Source organism: Dicentrarchus labrax, unplaced genomic scaffold (assembly GCF_905237075.1).
Source record: "Dicentrarchus labrax unplaced genomic scaffold, dlabrax2021, whole genome shotgun sequence".
NCBI lineage: Eukaryota > Metazoa > Chordata > Actinopteri > Moronidae > Dicentrarchus > Dicentrarchus labrax.
In genome coordinates this window covers 25,133,824-25,158,202 of record NW_026136719.1, presented here as the reverse complement: position 1 = coordinate 25,158,202, position 24,379 = coordinate 25,133,824, and the positions used below count along the sequence as shown (strand labels likewise).

Below are 24,379 nucleotides of genomic sequence, written 5' to 3'. Positions count from 1 at the left end.
AATAAAAGTGTGGGTGATTAAACAACTCCCTGTAATTGCTCCTTTTGTGCAGAAATCAAACGGTCACACTTATTACGGAGGCAGGAGAGAGGGAGGTTGGGAGCAGTCGCTTCCGCCGAGGGCCAGACACCCTCAGTGACCCTCTGCCCTCCCGTCACTACTCCTTTATCTGACCAAACAACCACTGTGTAGTGTGTGTATTTACCTGCATGGGTTTGCGTGTGTGTGTGTGTGTGTGAGAGTGTGTGTGTTTGTGTTTGTGCTAATGCCCAGTGCGTATGTGCCAGTGTGTGTGTGCCAGTGTGTGTGTTAAGTATGCAAAGAAAGCAGTTGAAACAAGGCAAAGTAGAATAACACCAGAGCTCCCCTCAGTGGTGTATGATTGAACTACATAAGAGGCCCCGGTTGGATCTAACCGATGTGCAGTTGTGTGCCACCAGCCAGCTGGCTTTGGTAATGGGGGACAAAGCCAAACCAGGGGACCGTGTCCAACATGAGGGCCGGGTTTCAGAGATCATAGTAACATGTGAACCATACACATCATCTGCTAGTCTCACACGCATATACAGATATCAGTACAAGGGCCCAGCCACAGGCCCCGTCAAATGGGTCAGCTCACAAAGGGAGGGGTCCAATTACCGTAGCCACAAATACACACATAAAGTGCCTTTCAAGGGTCCATGAGTGCTTCAGCTTCCCCATGATTATGCCCACTCTCTACACACCCAGCACTTGTCGTACACACACAGGGCCTCCTGTGCCAAAACAGCCATCAGACTGGACTTTTGCAGCGGAGTAGTGAGAAGAGATGTGTTCCACTGGTTTGAAAGAGGAGAGCTTTCTGTGGTCAGAGAGAGAAAGAAGGAGAGACAGAGAGAAGGAGGAAGGACAGAGCGAGCAACTGGCTGGTCAACAACTATTAGTGATCTGCTCTCTTTGAGGTGAAAGCATACACTGCCATATTTACCCGTGAGAGATTAGATTTTAATAAATCATCCAACAAATTCAATGTAGTTTTAGCAAGCATGTAGGTGCTGCAGTATATAAGTGTACCACTGCACCACTTCCTCCAGAACTTAATCAATAAGTTTTGAAAGGAAAGTCAGTTTGACTGGGGGTGTCGTGCTTAAGGCCTGTGGTGTTTCTTTCATTTATTTTTTAAATTAGTATGATGTGGTGTCTAGACAGAATGACAATTCATTTTTCAGTTAACATGTATTTCTAAAGCCAGTCTGACACATATATATTTACTCCCTCTACATATCAAAGGGTAGTTCGGTGTGTATATAGCCACTTCTTCAAATATCCCTTCACCTCTCCTTAAAATTACCATTTGCATAGTGTATTAAAAATGTATGTGATCATAGCAGGACAGACATATTGGGTTTATTAATCAGTCTATGATTATTACTCATCCCACTGTCTTTCTGATTATTCAGGGGTAGCGTTGAGGTAAAGTATTTTTACATGATTATCACCATTTGATATATGACCAACATGCTTTGTGATGCACACAACCACATACATTTTTTTTTATAAATATAATATTTATATTAAACATGTGTCAGCATGTTAAAAGCAGGATATAATGGTAGACAATTACAAAACATTATAATTCATCTATGACTGAATCAACTTTTTCAAATAATCATACATGTCAGATGAATGAATACAGAAAAAAAAAATGGTTTGAACTTTAGTCTAGACTTCAAATAAAATAGAGGACTCAGATGGTCTGTGTATATGTCCATGGAGTAATGGTGCCCCCTTCTGACCAAAATGTTAGCATAAAGCCTCAGCCACAATAGCAATTCTACATTTAATGGTCAACCTGTTTTCTACAGAAACATCAAAGAAAAGGAGACTGTATATAAAACTGTGCAAAATCAGGCTTTATTCTTTTTTTTCCCTTCATCGTCGCCTTTCATCATCATCATCTTCATAATCACCATCATTGTCGTCAACATCATTTTTGAAAACATTACTCACCAGAGACAGACTGCCAAAGAACAGATTCTCAAAGAGACTCGCAGCTCAAACCTCTTGGCAAAAACAGGCATTAGCTATTAGCACAGTCCCGCAACACAATGAGTAAGCTGTACATGTCCACTTCTTTCTGGGCAATACATTTCAACAAGGTCTCCAATGTCCTTATTTACAATTTGCTCACTTTCAGTGCCTCAAAGTCCATTCAGTAGTCAGAATTTTAGTTCCAGGAGACAACGAAAGCCCATCTCAGTTGAGACATATTTAAGATGTTGGATATTTTAGTGTTTGCGGACTCCATAAATACTTTTTCTCCCCTTTATCTCCACTACCCGTCTGCAGGTCCGAGGACAGTCCATTTCTCCTGTTTAGGCAAACGTTGAATAAGTGCAATGTCTAGTATAATGTCAAGAAAATACAAACCCACACGTACATACATACATACAGTACATGACTAACTGATAAACTTGATTAGCTATACAAGGTTGCCATTCTCCAAGGTGAAACCAGAGTTGCACATTAATGCAGATCTATATCATCCAGTGTCCATTAGTCAGGGCTGGGGAGGATATGAGCTCACCTGGACTGGATACCGTTTGTAGATAGTTTGGTAAAATTGTCCATGATTTTCTGTACAGTGGATTTTGTAGGTTGTGAATCCAATGGGAAGTGTAGTTCATACACAAAGAGATTCATTTCAAAATGAGATATCCACCACTTAAAGAAAAAGTGATGACAACTTGGAAAAAAATGGCAACAGATTGTGGTTGTTTTTTAAAAGTTATGACACAGATTAAACCCAATCAACAGTTTTTTTATTTTAACAAGAGTGAGAGGATGGTTATATATGTAGAATTGAATCACTATACTGTATTTATATTGCTGTTGTTAAGGGGTAAACCTCACAGCTTTAATTTGACCCGTTTAGGGTTTAGCCTGATATATCCTCCATAAATCAATTTTTGACAACTAAGGAGCAGACACCAAACCAAACTCAATGCAACTGGGCCTTGTTACAGTTTCATTCACAGCATTCAAGAACTGCAGCTCTCACGAGTCTTTAACATAGGGTCAAAACCTTATGAGCATTGTAGTTGATGAATATGACAAATTCAGGCAGATGTAAGAAATATTAAGAAATTATTGGCTAGAGATTGGCTAGAGGAACAGTGGCTAACCTCAGCAAACCAAAACAACAAACTAAAAGCATCTTAAGGTGCAAAAAGCTTCAGATGTGAGTGTTGATTTGCAGTGTGATTAGCAGTAATATCAGCCCTTTTGCCTTACAGAGCATTATTTCATGACATGTAAAAAGCAAAAATATTAAATGGAGCTGTGAGGAAACTGTATGACCCTTGTTGTTGACCTGCCATGTTACACTTCTGTCCAGTTAGATAGAAGTAGCAGTTTTTTCTTTTTAATTCCTGCTTGTTTGAGATTTGGGGGCAGTGAGGTTTTGAAAGTGCATCATCAATCAGAACTGTCTTAATTCTGTACTGAAAAATCATAATACTGCTAATGGATTTTTATATTTGATAATGTTATCAAAAACAAAGTGCCTATAGTGTATGTAACTTGGGTTCAAGCCACACCTCGCTTATTAAATTCTGGGAGCGAACAAAATGACAGAACAGTGCTTGCCCCTCAGATAACCACGTCACAGACCTTAATTCATGTCATTAGTCAAAGAATATTAAATAAACTGCTCAGATATAAGGCCTTTGCAAACACAATAAGAGAACAAACTTCTATGTGCATGTAAATCCATCACTTATTTGTCACAAAGGGATCTAATTATCATTTGGAATGATTTTTTTTTTTTTTACTAGATATTCACAAAGAGAAATGATAAATAGAGATAATTAGGATCAGTCAGACTGCAGCAAGAAAGGAGAAAGCCCCGTCAATTCTGGGTTTGAAAGTGTGTGTATGTTTGGAGAGTCACACCAGTGACTACTTCCTTTTTTCTTTATCAGTGTGTTACGTTTCTGATGAAGTGACACAAACTGAAAAAAGCAGACTGACTTTAACCAGGTGAACCTAACTGAATGTTAAATGAACATGTAATGCATAACCACTCGGAGACGAGGAACAAAGGAGAGAGAGAGAGAGAGAGAGAGAGAGAGAGAGAGAGAGAGAGAGAAATGAGAGGATCAGAACAAAACAACTTTAGAAATAATATGCTCAAGAGCTCCCTCTGCCTTCAGTATCAGGCCCGAGTTCAGCTCGCCCAAACATTCGCTGTCTGCCTGCCTGTGTGTCTCCGCCAGAGAGACACATGGAGAACCTCCATTAGCTGGAGTAGATCTGGGTCCCAATCACACGCATGATCTCCTTCTGCACCTTAGGCTCCTGGGTGTTGATGTTGGCATCTCCTACTTGGCCATCCTCATACCTGCGCATATTATACATCAAAGAGTTGACATGTTTTCTTTTCATCCTTTCATTAATAGCGGTTTAAGTTTTTATTAACCTTATGTAACCTTTCCACAGATAAATGAGCCTATGTGAGTTGCTCTTGTCTTGGAAGCAAGTGAATTACAGTGATTTTAGAGGAGGCATCGTTAGATCTGACACAACAAATCTTTTTTTCTAACCTATCTACCAGTTCTTCAAGATAAAAAAAATACAACCACACACTCAGCACGAGTTCAGAACTGAATTATATTTAGCTGTGATTTAAATTTGATTGCAGGCCATCTCAAATCTAATTTCCAACTCAGAAGACAGCAGTGGACATGATAATAGACTTTGCCATCTGGTGAATGCGTGTGTCTAAAGCTTGGACACACAGCCCTAACATCAGCTGCCAGTGTGGATGCCATGTTTTATTTGCTGAGCTCCAAAACAACAGTTTTAGACATCCTTACTGAAAGGCTATGACCTGAGAGGGACCACTTTAGTGCAGTGATAACACCACTCAACCATCAGCACACTTAGGCTTTGACTGCTAATTTTAAATGATGATGAGTGATGTGGGGCAACTGCAGTATATTTAACCATTTGAGGGATTAACTGTGCACTTTAAAAGTATGATAATGATTTTCAGATTTATTGGCTGCAATGCCAACTTTTGTCTCAAATGATAGCTTTCATTCAAGGAGTCATCAAGGAGTTAAAAATGTTGGATACTCACACAAAGAAGAAGCGAGTACAGACGTGGTCCGAAACTGGACACACCCAAATGTTGCCGTGTTTCTGCAGATCCTTAGATGTGATCACTGTTTAAAAGAGAGTCTCATGTTAGACCACAAGTATCAAATATGAATGGTAGTTCATATTTATTATACCATTTTCCACTCCTTCTGATATTAGTATTGGTTGTAATAGCAACTGTTGCTGTTGTTTTTGTTATTATACAGCAAAACTGTATAGTACACTTTACTTAAACTAAATTATTATCCTAAGTAATTAAGTTTTTAATTGTTTTCTCCTGTTATGATGATGATCATATTGTAACTATTAACTATTATACATTATTGTTAATAATACATTACCCACTTTTATGTAACTTTAAGGTATCGTTCACCATCAACTATGATGAAGGAGCCTGAAAATTGTATAATTGTTGTTAACTGACTTAATTTAATTGAATGTATGTTAAGATAGATACACAGCATAATATACACACATTTCTATCATTATCTCAACTTTAACTTATTTACCTGGCAAACACCAATATGTTGCTCTGGAATATTATTGAACAGACATTATTTTCTAATCTTTAACACGTGTTATACCTCCTGCTTGTGATTACCTTCACACAGAGCGATGCAGTTCAGATTTCGGCTCTGAAGAAACCTTGATTGTATTGGGCGGCTCTACAGAAAAGAGAGGCAACAGTTAAGTCCCACCAAGCTGCTGCAGTAAAGACCATGATCTAACTGAGTTAATGACAGTATCCAGAGGACTGTTCTAAAATGTATAATTACAAACACTGAAACTGTACTGAGTTCAACAGTCAGAATTAGGGCATAGGGATTGTTAAAAATCAAAGATTTGTCTCCTCCCTTTTATTAATACATCTTCTACGTGTATAATGGGAACCTGGATTCATAGAGCCCCACTATCTTTATAAATGATGCAGTATTTCTTATATTTTATAAATTCAGTACATGCAAGGCTGTAATATTTCCAGTTCTTTCACCTGTGGTATGGTGTTCATTCGGTTGTAACGCTGCACCAGTTCATCTTTGGTGGGCATGCGGTGCTGTCCTTTCCCCATTCCTGCAAGAAGCAGCACACAGAGAGCAAACAACCACGAGTCAGAACGACCTTACCTCAAGTCACTCAAGCTGTGAAAAACTTTCCTTTAGTGGTCTTGAACTCCTTGTACAGAGAAATTATTACTCACAGAGCTAACCTTCATATGAAGGTTATTGTTCAAAAATGCTACTGAATATTTCTACATGAATTGTGACAATTCAGTATCAAAACAAAAAGGTGATACAGAAAGTACAGCTGTTACCTTTTTTATTATCAAAAGTATGTGCTTTAGATAGCACCTGCTTCTGATAACCTGTGCCATCAACTTAAGTATTTATTTATTAGTATTGATTGAGCAAGGATGGATTAAGCCAAATGGATATAATGCCACCAACTGTTGCATTTGTTTTGCCAGCTTTAACTTAGGATAATGAATTGCATACCCATCCTTAAAACTGTGGCACTGTTTTGGAGGTTTGGTAATAGAGCCAACAGGTGAGCCACTTTGGTAACCTGCTGACCTCTTGTCCACATAGCCAGCACCAAAACCACAGTATAGCAGGACCTCAAAACCAACCTCTGAAATTGTGTATCAGCAGAAACACACTGGGGAAGTAAGGTTAATGTTTACTTTGAATGGCTCTACAGCCCCACCCCAAGAAAGGAAAACAATATAAAAGCCAACAAAGTACAAAGTAATGCACACAGATCCAGTGACAGCCCCATTTTACACAGCCACAACATAATGTATGGTATGGTAGGCGGCACATAAGCTCATAGAAAAGGCCCAAGGCCCAGCACCCAAAATGGACACAAAACACAGAGCAGGACAACAGAATAGCATGGAAAGCTCCCACATATGAAAATGAAGTGCTCCAGGATGATAATCAGGCCATGTTACAAACACAGAACGTATTCAGTCAACATGGTAGGGGGGGAAAAAGTGAGAGGGGGGCCGGAGTGAGCTGAGTGGCGAGGAATAAGCCGTTCCTACCTGAGTATCCAAAAGATATGCTGGAGATGGGGCTCAGATAGATGCCCTTTCCATACGCTGCACCATGCAGCTTGGGTTTGAAAAGAGCAGGAAGGAAGGAAGGATCACTGAGCAGTTGCACAGGACAACCTCACATACACACACGGATGTACTCACACACAGCGCAACACATACCAGTCCTATTGTAGTTAAATCACAGGAAAGCATATATAAGTTAGTGTTTTATATGTTTCTGTGAAAGTTTACGTGGCAAATCCAACCAAGTATACTAAACACACACACACACACACACACACACACACACACACACACACACACACACACACACACACACACACACACACACACACACACACACACACACAAAACTCTATAGATGGCAGCTGGCAAAGAGCCAAAGAAAGAAGTTTTATTATTCCAGTGATCAAACAGTCACACCTTTACTAACTGCCAACCTATTTTCTCCGGACATAAGGTAGTCCATTGAAGATTACATGATGCTCTTGATATTTTTTGTGAATTAATTTTGTATAAAAAATGTTTCAAAAGTATTCAAGCAATGTGAAGACATGAGAAATGAGACCATGTATGCTGGCTTGAAGGTACAGATGGTAAAGTATAAAGATGACTGATGATGATGAGCCTCCACATAAGGAATGTCCAGAATGAGGAAAAAACAAAAAGGACCACAGGTGTAACAACGTGGACAAGTGTTTGTAAGCCACAGTGAACCCAAAGGAGAAACAAGAGGAAGAACAAAGATCAACTTGAGAGTTTGGGAATGAAATGTGAGGAAGATGGAGGTCAGGACGTGGCACATCTGGAAGAAATCAAAAGGAAAAAATAGACAAGAGTTTTTGTGTGATGGCTAGAGCTGGAGGCAAACTCAGTCCTCTTCCTCCTGTGAAACACAATGACAGAGGGATGGGAGGGGGTGTCAATGCTCAAGGTGAAAAGGAGAGGAGAAAGAGAAGGCAGACGACGAGCACTGAGGCGAGATCAAAGATGGAGAGTTCAAAAAGTTGGAGAACAAAGAAGGCATAAATGAAACACATCAGCATGATAGAGCAATCCCGGCCGACACGAAAGTTTCACAGATCCTTGAGATTTCACATTAAATTGTGTTTAATCTATTTTCAAGACATGCCATCTCTAAGCAGTCATTATCAGCTGTATTGTGCAAATTAGACAATTCGGTGCTCTCAATTGCTCACTTCTTCTTTTCTTGTTTTATTATTTATTTATCTTTTGCAGACTTGGGTCACAAAGTGCGACACCAACCTTGGCAGAACAATATACAGATGCAGATGTATCCAGACAGAGTAAAAGAGGAATACATCTGGAAGAAAAGTCTCTGCTTCTGCCTGAAAATGATCTTTACGGTCCTGATTTGGTCCATTGTATCCACCTGGTAGCAACTAGCTTGAAATAAACTCTCAAAATGATTTGAGGCAACTACGTGACCCAAGTCTGAATAGATAATGAGTGGTGCCAGTTACTGACCTTTTTTGGAAGCCCTCCTTAATCACCCACAGGAAGTCTATACTCACTACCATGGAGCTCGTCCTTTGCATCCGTCAGCATCAGACCTAACCTACTCAGTGCTCTAGGTGGTTAACCCCAACAGGGCACACTAGCAGCCTCCTGACATCACAGCTGACACCACAGCCCCCTCCCTTCATCAGGGAAGAGAAGAAGAGACGTGCTGTCCGCTGCTGCCGGCGGAGGAGGCAAAAAGCGGCCGACATTGGCCAGGAAAATCTCCCAGTGTGCCCTGCTCGCTGAAATGCCCATTTGCAAAGCTGACGAAAGGGAAGCTGGCATCTATTAACTGCAAAAATGAATCAGCCGGACAGCGAGCCTGTTCTGTCCAAGAGCAGGTTTACTGTCCGAGAGGAGATGCATCGTAAATTCCAGCCAACTGCCAGGGTTACGTACCTGCAGTTTGGTATAAGAGGCATTGACTAGTCCATTTCTCAGAACAGAGTGCCAGTTCTCTATATGGGAACCACTAGAGCAAGTGTAGAGAGAGGGAGAGATAAGAAAGAAGAGATAAAACAAAGTGCTGTGGGGATATAAACGCTGTGGATCTCAGTGTGCAACCGCTGCAAGTGTAGTGGCCAGATCCACGCTGTTCATTTTGTCTGTGACCTTTAATTCACTAAAAGAGACATTTACTATTATTTAATTTAATATTATATTTTCAACATTTAAATGTGTCACAAATTACTCTAATACAGCTAAAATGTGTTATATTAGCTGTACCGCTTTTTAGTTATTATTATTAAGTATTTTGTGAGCGCAAATTCAAAATCATGAGGAGAGAAGATTCAAGCTCTCTTCTGCCAACAACAAAAGAGCTACTGTAGTCGTCTATTTATACAATTTCTGACAAGGATATTTTAGGACATTCTGTTATATCATCATAAGCCTCCAAATTTATATCATTTAACACTAAAAAAAAGTTTTAAAGGATGAAGATCAAAGCTGACAACCCATCACTGCGCTCTTTCAGTACAGGACGGGTTATTTTAATTTCCTCCCCTGTGCATGTGTCTGGACCGTCTTAAAATGAAATATAACGGTCACAGCAGTGTCATGAGTGCCTTTATTTTTAACTCATTTTGAAGCAGTATGAAGTTTTTATTCCCACAGTCTCATAAATAAGCAGGGGAAAGTTCTTAATTTCACTAATCAGCCATGTATGGATTCCCTTCTAAATAATGTACTTATATGTACATGTATTTATATGTTGTATGTTTCTATTTATATCAATATAAAATAATGGCAGCCAAGGTGACATAAAATTTGGCATTTCCTGTTGAGAATCATTAAATTTGTAGTATTATGCAGCATGAGACTGTTAGCACTGCTCATGAGTTAGTCGTACCCTGCCAGTGCCCAGATGGGCCATGTGTATCTAAAATATTCAGCAAAGCCCCATCTGCTACAGTACAAATCGCTATCTCACAGATATTTCTGGCTCAATGTGCTGGCTTAGCAAGGTGGTTTCTCTGTCCAAGAGAATGGCCGCTGCTCTGTGCTGTTGTTTGTTATGGTTCCATAAAAATCTGCTTGAGTGGCTCCTCCATCCGCAACATAATGACCAGGTGTTACACTGAGACACGTTCATGTTTGACAGAGTGTATTGCTGTAATAGTAAATTATGCATGCATTTAGTGACTATGCTTGATTTCAGATCAATTATTTACAATAAGTGATTTCCCACATTATATACAGCCACAAGCTTTACAATGTAACATTTTCAAACTATTGTCTGATATCTTATAACAGCCTGAATGATTTTAGGCTTCATAAGCTTCAAAGTAATGATTCAACGAAAACATGGAGCCTTGATTGTATGACTGCTGCATCAGCTAATGAGAGGAACAAAGTGGACTCACTGGAAGGCGAAGGTGCTGCCATATAGCTTCTTGGCAGTGCGAAAACGAGCTTCCTTGGCCGGGGGGCTGCTGAGCAGCAGGAACTGGTGGGAGGTGTGCATGAATTTCAGTTGCTATTACAATAAGATCATAAGGGACATAAGTGAGAGCAAGGGAGAGACAAACAGACAGACAAAGAATGAGTATGAACCATCAAATTACGTAATGTAGCATTAAAAAACTCAGTTGATAGAGGACACTTCTGGTGTCATTCTGGTTCCCTACCCTACTCAGAGGCAGCTTGACAATGTGGGACCTGTTACTGGAAATAATCCTGCAGTGAGACAGAGACAGGATAAAAAAATTCATAAAATAATGTAACAGAATTGAAAAAGTACCCAACCATTGGTACATCATGAGATTATGACAAAGCCAACATGCACAATAGCCGGACCATGAAACCAAAGCAGCTAAATGAAATTCAGCCATTATTTATTTTATTATTTACACCTGCACTTTTTCTACTGTGACATGTCATGTTTTTTTTCTTTAATGAAAAAAGGCTGCTGCCATTAGCATTATTGTGTTGTCCATGATAATTTGTATGCTCTCTACTGATGAGTAGTGCAATATATTAATTTCCAAAATTAAATCAGATCCTGTTAATATGCAAAGCTGAGTAAACCCATTTTTCGAACAGATCTTCTCCACTCACCATTGTAGCAGGGGATGGGCCAGAGGGTCCAGTTTGTCCATCTGTTTCTTGATCTCTAGATATGAGCCCTGGAAGAACCACAAGCATGTGCTGTTTTCAGTTGGTTCTTGTTTTTTTTCCACATATTCTTTCCAAAGCCAAATGAGCAAGTGTTTAGATACAGACTTATGGCGTGTTGTACATATGCAGTGAAGCCACAGTGTTATATAAAATAGAAAGAAGAGATGAAGATAAAGAAGATAAGCTTATCATCAACAACTGATTTAGTTTTGACTTAAAAACAAAGACCCCACCCATGCAGCTTTAACACCACAGTCCACAAATACAGTTATGGGGTAGACATAGAGTGATATTATATAAACTAAAATAACTGTAGCTTTGATTCACTGTGGCCCTTCCCTTCTCTCCCTCCCACCTCCTTCTTGTACCTGGGTCATTTCCCGGATGGACATGACGCTGTCCAGTGCTTTCTGCAGTCTCTCATAATTCTTCTTCTGTGTTCATCGGTTGAGCCAAACATCCATTGTATGCGATGAGAGTGGGAACAACATACAGACATCTAAAATCACTTGTAGAGGTATAAGTTTGTAAAACATTGTTACTATTTTTCCATGTAATGAAAAACATTTTTTTATCAGATACTCATTGCACTGTACATACAAGATACAACTAATAATAACTTCATGCAAAAATATTTTGGAGTATTGTTCTGTCAGCAGCAGTGGTTTTAACAGAGTAGGCTTTGTGTTTTTAAAATGGATGTGTCATCTTGAACTGAATTTGTCTATTGATCACAGTTAGTAATCACGATTTGAGCAGTGAGGATGCTGACCTTTGGGTTGAAGGCCAGAGTCTTGGGGTCATTTGGGTCAACAACTGATGGGTAGGGCTCAAAGATGATGCTCTTACGGGGAGACTCGAGAGCAGCTCGACACATAGCCACAAGCAGGTCCACCACCTGGGGAAAGAAGAATTTGACATTTATGTTGTATTCCTTTATCCTGTGCGGCTACCAACTCATTGTCAGTAACCTGCCTCTGTTCCAATATGTATAAACTACAAATAATCAACAATTAACATCATCACATCAAATGCGATCAGTGTCTGACCCTTGTGTTTTGCTTTTCTCACATGAATATTTTATCCTTTAATCTAAAATCCAAAAGGAGTTTGGGGAAAATATAAATAAATCAATAGTCTGAATTATATCATATGCTATATGTTGTTATGTTGTTGTCACCTCTGCTCCAGTGGCCACTTCCTCTGCAGCTCCTGACATCACCCCCAGAGTGTAGAAGGAGAACACACACAGCTCCCTGGTGCACACAGCCGGCTGTATAACACACACACACACACAGACAAAAAATACTCTTAATTCAATGTGTGCTACACATATACACAAAACCAAGTACACGGCATGCACACGCATACTGACACACACTGTCGTTCTTTGTCTTGCTCTCTTAAAAGTTCAATTGTGGAAAATCCAGTAACGGGATCATATTACTAAGAGAGAGAGACACTGTATTTTTCTCTCTACCTTCAACATGGATCCATTCTGAAAGACGTGCTGCTCGTCGCACACCACGCAGTACTCGTTGAGCGTGGGGATCCTCTGCTCTGAATACTTCATTATCTGTTTGGAGAAAAGCACAGTGGTGTTCCCAGTTATCACTCCCACCTGTAGCTCTGCCATATAAAGCAACTAGTTTGGCAGCAGCATTGTCACAAAACTACAAATCTGTGCTGCAATTACGCCTGGCTGAACCTGTTACAAGGTTCTAGCACAAAAAGCCCCACCCTCTGTCACCGCCAGTTACCAGCAGATACACAATACCCGAAACAGTCAATCACATCTGACCAGATTGTAAGGTAAGCCTTTATTGTTGCTTACAAACATACAGCACTGACAATTGTTTGCCATGTTTTTGGACTGTAGAAATGACAGGTTGTATAAGTGCCTTGTTAAGTAGACTCATATCTCCTTGAGGTCTAACCTGCACTAAGAAGCCGTACTCCAAGGTAGGGATGTTCTTGCAGTGGCCGCCCGCCTGGGATGAGAAAAACAATTCAATCAGCTGCCTCGTGGTAATCTGCGCTGGGGCCCTGGCCGCCGGGACAGCCACAGTCTGATGAGTCAAGTGAAGACAAAGCATTATGGGAAACGGTGCACCAGCCATTTTACGGTAGGGGTAAGGAAAGGCTCAGGTGGGAACAGTGCAGGTGGCGGGTGACTGAGAAGAGGGTCGGAGTGGATCACAGAGGATTAAAACGGAAAAGAACAATGTACAGTGACTTTATCAGGATTTTGCAGAATTGTGGATGATTTTGAACCCCTTAACAAAGCATCATGAGTTTTTCTACATCAGCATTGTTTCAAGTAAATGAGAGGAACTGTGATCAGAGTTGGGACCACAATGTGACGTGCGAGTGAGACACATTAAAGACAAATACGTGGGAGGACAGTGCAATTTTGTTAATTTCACAAATTACAATTGAAAATGAATGGTATCTGACTCCAAAGGTGTGAGGTGTCTGGGTGCACACTGGCACTGACCTGACTGTTTGGTGGATAGCTGAAGAGCTCCCCTTTAGGGTTCTTCATGGTACATGAGATAGAGCGGTTCATCAGGCGGGTCACTCTCAGCTCAGGGACACTTAGCTTTCCTTTTAAAACTGTGTCTTGGATCAGAGGAAAACTTGGAGACCTAAAAAGAAGGCAACACACAATTCCTGCGCATCACTAGTTGTCATATGGTTTCAAAGCAAAAAAGAAAGAAATTCAGCTTATTGTCATAAAGTAAAAAAACAACCCTAATTGCAACATCTCCTTAGCTGTAAATCCTGTATGGTAAGAGTGCAATGTATCTACAGTGTCAGCCCCTGGGTAATTTTATAGTGACTGGTGTTCTCACTCATACTACACTTGCAGTATTATACTAGCTCAGACAACTGAAATCTGTTTGGGCAGCAGCTCAAGTCACTAACTGTTAATATACAAGAACTAGTGTTCACTTCCACCATCACTCTCAGTACATTATCCATGTACACTCTTGACATGAGACTCCTGTCAAGTTGTGAGGGTGTCAAGACAGCCTGGTAGTTAGTGCAGCTGACCTCCATCGAGTGGGCCGGGATCCAATCCCTCTGCACCCATAACTGTCAAAGAATCCCGGACAAAGACAGAGGCCGAGAAGAGTACTTCCCCATGGGGGAAATTGGTTGAGTGTGTCAGATTTTGAATTTAAGTCAATCTGCAACATGCTGTGTCAGAGCTTCCTTTCCCCTGCTTGTCTCCTTTGCTACAGTTCATATCTCACAGACAAACCTTCGCAAAGTATTTCCATCACTATCTTTACAGCTCGCAGTTAGTTCACAAGATGGATCGCATTTTTACTCTGATCCCACAGAAATCTTAGTGATCCACTCTTAGCTTGTATGTGAGTAAATGTATGGATACTGCACCTCTCTAGATAAGACATCACAAAGTGCTTCACAAAAGAATGAAAAAGAAAGAACATAAAATAGAGACATAACATAGAAGTAATCAATAAAATAGACACACTGCAGACAGTGAATATCTCCTAGTCAAGACATCTCCAGAATGAGGTGTTAAGAGCATTTTGTGACCAGGAACAGATTGAATCACTTAAGTTTAGGGTTGCCTAAAATACTATCATATCCATATCCTATATAGAAGATATATATATATATATATACATATTTGTTCTTTGATGAAAACGTGCAACAACCGAAGAAAGCTGAAACTGCCCTATTTTTCAATATTTATTAAAATTGCTTTCACCTTAGTTATAGAGAAGCTCTCAAATATCTACGTATTGTGGATGTTATGCCAACATAATATTAAAATCAAGTTTAGAAATAAATCAGGACAATAACTAATCTGTATCTAAAGCAAGCATCACAATCACAGTATAACAGGTGAACTGCAAACTACAGACGTGTTGATTTTGCAATGAAATGAAAAATGAAATATATCCAAGTATTGGCCAAAATGTCAATATATTGCATCCCTACTACTGTATCATGTCAATATACGACATGCATATTTGTCTATTTGAAAATATTACATATATACATAGCACACATTTCCTCTGAATTTTGAGTGTCGGTAACTAGCCTAAAATGTGCAGCATACAAAGGCATGGCTGTGTAGATGCCTTGAAAGAGGTACAGAGAGAAAGAGCGAGTGAGAGAGAGAGACCTACTTGGGTATGGGGGAGAAGATGCTGAGCCCGGCGCGGAACTTCTTGATGGTTCCACCGGCTTTGAACCAGCTGTGCCTTTTCTCCTGCTGGGCCTTGAGGAACTCATTACTGAGGTGCTTCCACTGCTGTGAGGTGAACGTGCTCAAAATCCTGCCACAAAAAGGGAGAAGTGAGCAGGAAGAAATGTCGGAAACATGTCGGTGTACATTATTATTTTGCGTGACCTGATTAGTCAACCAAAAGATTGCAAAGGCTAAGACTACAATTAAATGCATCTATTTTGTAAGACCACTTTAAATTGAAAAATAAATCATCTGTGATTTGCTTATGCAAAATGTTACTTTCTTTGGAAAACTGAGGTTAAATTCTGAAAATTTCTATGCACAATTTATCTATGAAACATTATAAGTGACATGACTTACTTTTTGAGCTGCAGGCCCAGGCTGAAGCCTTCTTTATTGGAGGGTTGGAACACTTCTACTGACGGCTCTGAGTAAAGATGACTAACATTATTACACAGTGCAGAGATACACACACACACACACACACACACACTTTCTTTCACTCTCCCTCTTGTATTGCACATATCGTACTCACCTCCTACGCTCAGTGAGTGGCACAAATACCTAAAGTCCCTCCCAGAAAACCAACATCCACACTGACATCTTTACTCACCAGGTCCGTCGAGGTACTGAGAAAGAGAAAAGCGCAGTCTCAGAATAATGGGCTCTGTTCTGATAACTTTCCAAGCTGTTGCAACCTCCTCCTGAGTCAGACACACACACACATACACACATACACACAAATATACAGAGTTAGCAACCTAATTAGGGCCATTTCTCATTGCATAAATTAGTTATGAGCATACGATGCATTATAAATGATGTGTTACTTTGCAAAATGTCAACGTTAGAATAGTAATGGGCAAAGATGGAGGAGGTGTTGTGCAGAGAAAGAGGAATGCTGACTCACATCTAAGAAACTGATGTTAATATGAAGATCGATGTCCACGTCATCGATGGTTCCATACTCCCTGTTCAGAGACACAGCAACAGATACAGTTCATTCATCATAAGTAATGGGATGCACTCCAACCCTTGGACTAACTGATTATTCATTGAGGGAGAAAAATAAGGGTTATTTTTCCTTCTCTGCCAGACAGTGCCTAGTTAAAATTAGTACATCATTTCTTTGAATCGTGCCTGGGCACAGCGTGTGGCAAATTAAGAAGCACAAGCACACTGAATACCCCATACCACCACTTGGTTATTTTGTTTGTTTCAAACATTTTCAAAATAGGTCTCAAACAGTTGTGTGTGTGTGTGTGTGTGTGCTCTGTACCTAACAGAGACAGCACTGTCTGTGTAGATGTCTTTTACTGCCTCAATATCTGCATCCAGTTGAGGGTGACGGTACAGGTCAGCAGCACAGCTTCCCTACAACAAACAGTACATTAACACTGGTCACAATTACAGCACAGGAAATGCTACAGAACAGTGGTTCCCCAGCGTTTTTGTCTGACGTACCCCAACAGCCCCTGTTCAAGCAACTTTCACTGACACCATTTGACTTGACAGATGTTATTTAACATAATTGATTATTTTTAGGGATGGCTGATATTCACTAAAAAATTTAATATAGGGAATTATCGGTATCGGGTTTTTATAACCAATGTTTGTTCTGTAGGCTTCAGCATTTCCGAGCTTGCGTGAACGCAGCATGGGACGTTTACCGGCGCGCGCTAGATGACATATAACAACAACAACACACGCTAGACTGGTTGGTTGCTAACCGTGGCTAACAAGCAAACAATTTAAAGCTGAATGATTTTAATATTAACACAAAATAAGTGCAGTGCACCTTAAATATTTGACCCTGCTATGAGCTGTTCCTTAACCAAACGAACAATTGGCTTAAAATTTACATTAGCACTCCTTCAGGTGAATAATACAATTAAACACATTAACCAAAGCTAGCGCTTAGCTAGCAATTAGCGTTGGCGCTCTTTTCAGTATTAATACAATGAAAGTTGAAGTTGTTCTCTTATTTTGCACAGACAGTGTTTACATTTGGAAAGCCATGTTGCATTTATGTATGCATCCAGTGGGGCATCACAATAAAATTAGGCATAATGTGTTAATTTCACAATAGGAGATATGTTATGTTGTTACCTAACAACAGTTTTGGTGTAAAAAGCCTGCATATATCGGTATCGGGTGATATCGGTATCGGAAATTGAGAGTTGGACAATATCGGAATATCGGATATCGGCAGAAAAGCCAATATTGAGCATCCCTAATTATTTTAAATGGACAATGATATAATAATGTTTGCACACATTTGTGTTTAGGTTTGGTTTGGTCAAGATTGCATTCAAACAACAACTACGTGTAATAGCGGAACCTAAAGCTTTCAACCATTCATCCATTACTTTAAGCTATTTTGACTGTTTATCCATTACTTTCAGCTACCTCTAAGCTCCCTTGCTAACTAGATTTTAACACTCATTCGCAGCACATAGTGTTCAGATTTCACAGCTTAATCAATATGTAAATACTCTTTTAATCTTTCACTTCTTCAAGACACGTTTCAGACCAGGTTATCACGGCATTTGCATGTTATGAAATTAGATCCCAGTTGTAAAATATCTGAATCTTGCGTTAGGAAGTCCAGTTCATAATGTCTTGTTCCCTTTAGTCAACACTCCTGATTCAAACATATTTTATACTTGTAATAAACTCAGACAGTTACTTGGCATTTGAGAAATCATTTGTAAATTTTTCTTGACAGTTTCTTTGATAGAGATGAGGTTACGTCATGGATGTCAATGTTCATCTTTTTCATATTAAAATAAATGTTATATATATTATTTTATATATTATTTAGTGATGGTTTTACATCCTGTCAGGTAGTTGCCTCTGCACATTTCATATCCTCCACAATTACATTTTCAAGTATTAATAATAATAATAGCTGACCTAGGTTTGTCATATGTGTTCCTGGTGTCTAGACTTGAAGTCAGACTGTCGTCTCCTCAGCTCTGAGTGAGTAGAACAGATCCCACACTTTCATCCTTATCTTCACTACGCTGCTTTCATGTTCTCTTATTGCACAGAAATGAGCTTTAAGTCCCAGACTGGATTTACATTTCAATCATAAGACTTGGAAGATAACAGTAAAAAAGGATGACTAACAGATTAAGATCTTATACGGAAGTGAAGTATTGAACTTTACGAGATGAGATGATACATGAAATGGCAGCCAAGGAAATGGATTTGACAGTGTTGCTTCGGATTGATACTTATTCAATTCAATTTAATTAAATAGAAAACTTTATTTATCCCTGAGGTGCAATTTCTGAAACCTAAAGTTGCATGTGGTGATAGTACTGAACCTGTTATTTAGTGGTAAATGTCAGATTTGCTAAGCCCCTTACATTTTAACAGAATATCCTGCTTCAGATGAATTCAAATTGTTTGCCCTGCTGGCGTTAGAATGGAAATGTCAGTCAGCCGGTCCATCTGTTCTGGACCACCAGAGCAAAATATCTCAACAACTCAACATTGCCATGACATTTTGGTCTGAATATTCATAATCCCCCCAGAAATGATTCCTAATGATTTTGGTGACCTCTGACTTATTGCCCGGAGCCACCATCAGGTAAAAAATTCCCCTTGACCAACACACACACATACATAGCGTCATGAAAACTAGTGGCCAGTTCTCTTGCAGTGGTTATTCCTTGTTAAATGATCAAATTATGTGCTTTTTGTCAAACATTTTCTGCTTTCAACATATTACAACAGTAAGACTTGTAAGTCAACAAAACACATCCTATCAGAAGCTCTTTTACAGCTTGCTGGGAACTAAAATAATCTTATTTGTAAAAAATATATTTTAAACAGCTAATTTAAGGTTATTATAATTTGACAACAATACTGACTAGCATCGGTGAAAACAAAATTTTAGTATTGTCAAATACCAGATTAAATAATAAAGATTTACTGCAGAAAGAGTAATAGCCTCTGCTGTACCTGAATGCCATACAGGAACTGTTCTGACTCGTTTTCCCCGTCCGACTCCTCGTCTGTCCAACACTGGCCTTTGATGTCCTGTGGGCCCACACATTGTGAAACGGCCATTACAGTGGAGTGGAAAGAAAATGCAACCTCTTTCTATCATCCTTTTATCTCACATCCTTTCTCACATCTCCCTATTCAGCCCCCCGTTCAAGGGCTTCAAAACACTGCTTTATATGGCATCTCAAAGAGAGAGACAAACAGGCATTATTCATTTCCAAAAGACTGGATAGTCTCTGAATTCATCTTTCAGAAGTATATTCAACTGACAATTAAAACGGATGCATTCATAAAAATATCTGTCTTTTGTTATAAAAATAACCATGTCTCCTGAAGCCTGGAGGGCCTGTTGCATAAACATACAGTATTTAACTTATTCAATATTCTTAGATGAAGTTAATACAGCAAGTGTCTGTGGAAAATCTGCATTTCTGCAAGTAGCCATAACAGTGTAATTTTATTTAATTTACCACTTAAGAAGACCTTAACAAAGCCATGAATGAATGACACAGCTTAATCATATGCAGGGATTACACCAATAGAATCCTAGCTGTCTTACCATTGGGTCTGCTGTTCATAAGGCTCACTCAGACAGGTTTAGGCCTTTGATTACTGCCAACCATTGCAGCCTATTTCCAGGTGGAAGGAACGAGAACAGAAAACCACAGAGCTTTGACTGACCACCTCTCTTTCTTGCACTCTTCAGAATTGCAAAACCTTGGAGAAATAGAAATTAAAATTCAGTAAAGGAAGAAAACATGAAACAATAGAGGCCATCTCCAGTGATGCCATGCTTTGTAAATGGTGCCCTCCTCCTCTTTTCTTTAAATGGTCTGCACTTCACCTTGCCATGTATCCTAGCAACAGCCATCTCTGCCTCCTTTCAGAGTGGCATTAATCACTGTGGAGAGAATGTGTGGGAGATATGTGCTGTACGTTCAGTACCCAGGATGTCTCAATTTCTTTGTTTTGTTTTTTTCCTGGAACTGCTATTAATATTGAAACACCAAAGGTTGGTACACCGTTATAGATGCACAGTGAAAACAGCACATCTGCTGATGTCAGTGCATTGTTGGAATGACGATTTAGATTTTCCTGGCAAATATATGGAAGGGTTTGCACAAGCAGAGCGCAACGGGTGTAGAGTAGAAAATCAAAGACGTTTCTCAAGAATTTAACAAAATAAAATAATGGCTGCCTATAAAGGACTAGCCACAGCTGTTTGCGATCTTGCATTTTATATGGTCCAAATTTAGAGATACATTTTGACAAAATCAGATGAAAAGGTAAGGGTAAACAACATCACTGATATACCAGAGACAGCTACAATACACATGTATTTCATAGCGACCCATCATGTTTTATGTAAGACATGTAAACAATGAGCATGGTTCCCTTTTAACGAGAAGCTGCAGACGCATAGTTGCTTGTTTCACACTGCAGCATCAGAATACAAATTCAAATTTACACAGTCTAGTGCATATCGAGCCAAAGTAATAAAATAATTCCTAACATATATTGAGACTGGATCCTGACACGTGCAAACAAAGACTGGGTGGAAATGTAGCTTGGCACTACAGGACCTTTACAAAACCATCAAACATGAAGGCATCTATGCTATTTATAGTAGGTCAATACGATAAAATTAACACCAATTATTCATTTCCTCTTTGTTTGCTGCACTAGCATAAGACACTTAGCTCATCTCTACCTTAGATTGGGCTACCATCTCCATGTCCACACAGAATAATCATAATGCTGTGTTTTTCTCTTCCTGATTATGGATATTTCCTTTTTTCATGTTACGGTGTGGCTCCTTACTTGTCTGAAACACACTTCCGACATCAACTGCAGCCTATTAAAGACGGCTCCCCCCCGTCATTACCACGTCTTCCACTTCATCTCCTCTCCTTTTCTTTATGTGCCTGCTGCCCTGCCATGTCCTCAACCCTGCTAGCATCTACATCCCTCCACCACCCCCACTCCCCGCCATTCCCACAGCCTCTGTCGTCTCACATACCAATAGTCGCCAACAAACCGGGCCCCCCCTCCTCCAATATCCACCACCACCGTACCCATTCCGCCTTCTGATAATATTCAACACAAACACAGATGTAGTCAGGCAGATTTTCCCCTCCCCCCTTGCTCTGCACTCCTACCCCATACATCCACACTTACCTCCAAAGAGGATGGATACTCGGATGCTGTCCTTGCTTCAGCTGCTCCCCCTCTTAAAGGGCACACCTGCCCCTCTCTCTCGGTGGCTGTTTTCCACTGAAACAATAGATGACAGTAAGCCCATTAAAATATTAGAGAAAGCAGAGCCACGATCCCCCAATTCTTCGGCGTCTATCTCTCGGTGCTTGTGGTGTGTCTGCGAGCAATCCAGCTGGTGTGTGTGTGTCTGTGTGTTTATCTATTGCAGATCTCTGCTCCTACTGCTGTCTTATATTTTGCCTGACAACACTGAGGGGTCTGAGCATGCTCAGTGAGGCCAGGCAAGCCAGTCATGTGACCTGCAGCTGACTGCACTGCTGCTGAGAAATAGGAGAAAAAATGGAGGAGAAATGGCCCTGCTCGTGTATATGAGCTTGCCTGTTTGTTTGTGTTTTTTGTGTAGTTGCATAAGTCATTGTCTATTAATGTGAAATGATGCTTAGGGGGCAGCTTCCGTAGTTATATTTAAGTGTTTATTTATCAAAATGTATTCTAAAGTAAAGAAGCCAGAAAGCACAAATATGCTTAATGATGTACAATTTGTACAATTTTAGAAGGACAGGGTGGTGGTTCTTAATGTAAATGTATATGTATCGGTATATGTGAACAAGACGTAATGCATAATTGATAATATAGATGTTAGGAAAAGCTTAATGATACACTTTAGCTGCACTGCAAGCTGTATAGATGCAGCAATACATAGACTTAATTGATCCAACATTCAAATTATATGACAATAGTACTAGTTATATTTTAGTAACATCTTAAAAAAATATTACATTAGAAAAATATCACATCTGCTGTGTCCACAATAAACCATGTCATTGTGAGCATAGGCTTTTGAGCTAATCAGTCTTTACCCTTATTATCTCAAGGCATCTATTTAAGAACTGACCTAAAGAATGGACAGATTAATGAACAGGTGTTAAGCCAACTGTCTGCAACTGCTCAGTGTGTGGCTGCAGTCGGGAGACGAAGAGAAAAATAAGATCTTCAAACTTTTATTAGACACACCAGTAAGGCAAACTAAAGGGCACCCTAATGGCACAATATAAATATGGGGAACAATGTGACATTATGCCATAGCTGCTTTGTCAACCACTGTTATACTGACTGGTACTTCTTGTTTATCAATAGGTGTTCCAGGTTCAAATGAAGAATTCACTATAGTAGAAGCCCTAGAACAATCCCCCACCTTCCACCAACAGTGCAACTGTCCATCACTGTTAAACAACAATCTATAGATAATATTTCAGGATACAGCTGAAAATTAAAATTGCAACATCATTAGAACTTTCTGAATTCTAAACTCTGAAAATATCTCTCTCTGAAAAATAAATACCCCCAATATATATAATTTGGTCAGCTAAGAACACACTTTATCTACTTTAAAGTAAAATTCAACGCTTGCCTTCCACTAAAGCAAACGGTAATTTGTCTTGACTGTGTCTCATTTCATTTTGCACTAGGGGAGTATGTGTTATTTTCACAGATCTTCCAATATTTCCCTCCAATACTATCGAAGGAGAACATTCTTTTTAATACTGATTATGTATGTATTACTAATGTGTCCCATTAGTGTTATTTTACATCTATTATGTCTTTTCTTTGTTTTTCTTTTTCTATCCTATTACGACCACAATGTAATCAATACATAATTGAGCTATTTTAGTTCTTCTGTGGGCCTTAATGGAGTTGGCTTTATTTCCCCTTGTTTGTTTTTCCCTGTTTATCTATATTCATAGGCATCAGTTTCTGTACTTGTGCAGTAACAATACATTCAAAAGCATTAGGACGTCCTATCTGCTCATCTCTGAGATTTATCTGAGAATATTCCCACAGTGTCTTACTGTACCTCGTGGCCCAAGGGTTAGCTGCCTTTAATACTGACTGACAGCCAGGGGCTTGACCAGTGGACAGGGTGACTGGACGGCGGATCTGTCCCTCACCTGGACAGGTGTGTCCATTAGGTCTTAGGTAGTGGAGTGGAGTGGATCCAGGCAGAGGCTGCCAGCAGCCAGTGAGACAGCAACATGGGCAGTGGAAGCAGCAGTGCTAACACCACCACAGCTGTGAACAGGTGAGAGCAAAATGGGACGGAAGGGGAGGAAACATCGATCCAATGAAGAGTGCACCCTTACAGTAGTCCACAATACGGGGGGTGAAGAGTAGCATTTTCTGTATCTGCAAAGTCAATAGTACTTTGAGGGGCATCTTTGCCAGATTAATTTGTCTAATCCCTGTTGCAGAGTTTGAATGTTAAGATTTTAATCTCACTATGGTTGAGATATGGTAGGCAGTTGTGTCTGCGGCAGGGATTTAGTTTGCCTGCCATCTCCTTGGCAGAGCTGATTATCACAACAACAGAATTAATCATGCTGGGGAACATTTGCGACATAGCTGTCTGCACTGGACAAACAGCAGATACCGTCATTAATATACCACAGCTAGTCAGCAGTGTGATGGTATTACACTCATCATCCCGAGGAAGTAACAACACAGTGATGTGTGTGTGTCTCCAACAAAGTTTCTCATGGTGTCTTGTGTGGAAATCAAATAATAATAATTAT

General features: G+C 39.8%; 1 protein-coding gene across 7 annotated transcripts; it reads right to left on the bottom strand.

Moving 5' to 3' along the window:
- Nucleotides 1-1,871: 1,871 nt before the first annotated feature.
- On the bottom strand, nt 1,872-22,067 carry LOC127351654 (protein mono-ADP-ribosyltransferase PARP6). Of its 7 annotated transcripts, none has more exons than XM_051379402.1 (23): nt 21,771-22,067; nt 20,152-20,309; nt 19,548-19,625; nt 16,855-16,949; nt 16,486-16,546; nt 16,189-16,279; nt 15,936-16,002; nt 15,514-15,663; nt 13,842-13,992; nt 13,282-13,413; nt 12,825-12,920; nt 12,525-12,617; nt 12,117-12,242; nt 11,713-11,778; nt 11,285-11,352; nt 10,855-10,903; nt 10,591-10,703; nt 9,125-9,197; nt 7,187-7,256; nt 6,134-6,213; nt 5,744-5,807; nt 5,123-5,207; nt 1,872-4,381 (listed from the first exon to the last, which is right to left on the bottom strand). In XM_051379402.1, the coding sequence occupies exons 2-23, from the start codon at nt 20,152-20,154 to the stop codon at nt 4,279-4,281; spliced, it is 1,914 nt and encodes a 637-aa protein (XP_051235362.1). In that variant the 5' UTR covers nt 20,155-20,309; nt 21,771-22,067; the 3' UTR covers nt 1,872-4,278. The 7 variants fall into 7 exon arrangements, with proteins under 7 accessions (XP_051235362.1, XP_051235364.1, XP_051235363.1 ...); XM_051379404.1 differs by lacking the exon at nt 21,771-22,067 and adding an exon at nt 21,613-21,635; XM_051379403.1 differs by lacking the exon at nt 21,771-22,067 and adding an exon at nt 21,414-21,520.
- Nucleotides 22,068-24,379: the final 2,312 nt, after the last annotated feature.

Excerpts from the sequence above, each read along its gene's own strand:
- LOC127351654 (XM_051379399.1), bottom strand. The coding sequence starts at position 19,655 with ATGGCCGTTTCACAATGTGTGGGCCCACAGGACATCAAAGGCCAGTGT. Across the intron at positions 15,664-15,935 it reads CTGGGCCTGCAGCTCAAAAA|GATTTTGAGCACGTTCACCT; the intron begins GTAAGTCATGTC and ends TTTTTGTGGCAG. Across the intron at positions 7,257-9,124 it reads CCTCTTATACCAAACTGCAG|CTGCATGGTGCAGCGTATGG; the intron begins GTACGTAACCCT and ends TTCAAACCCAAG.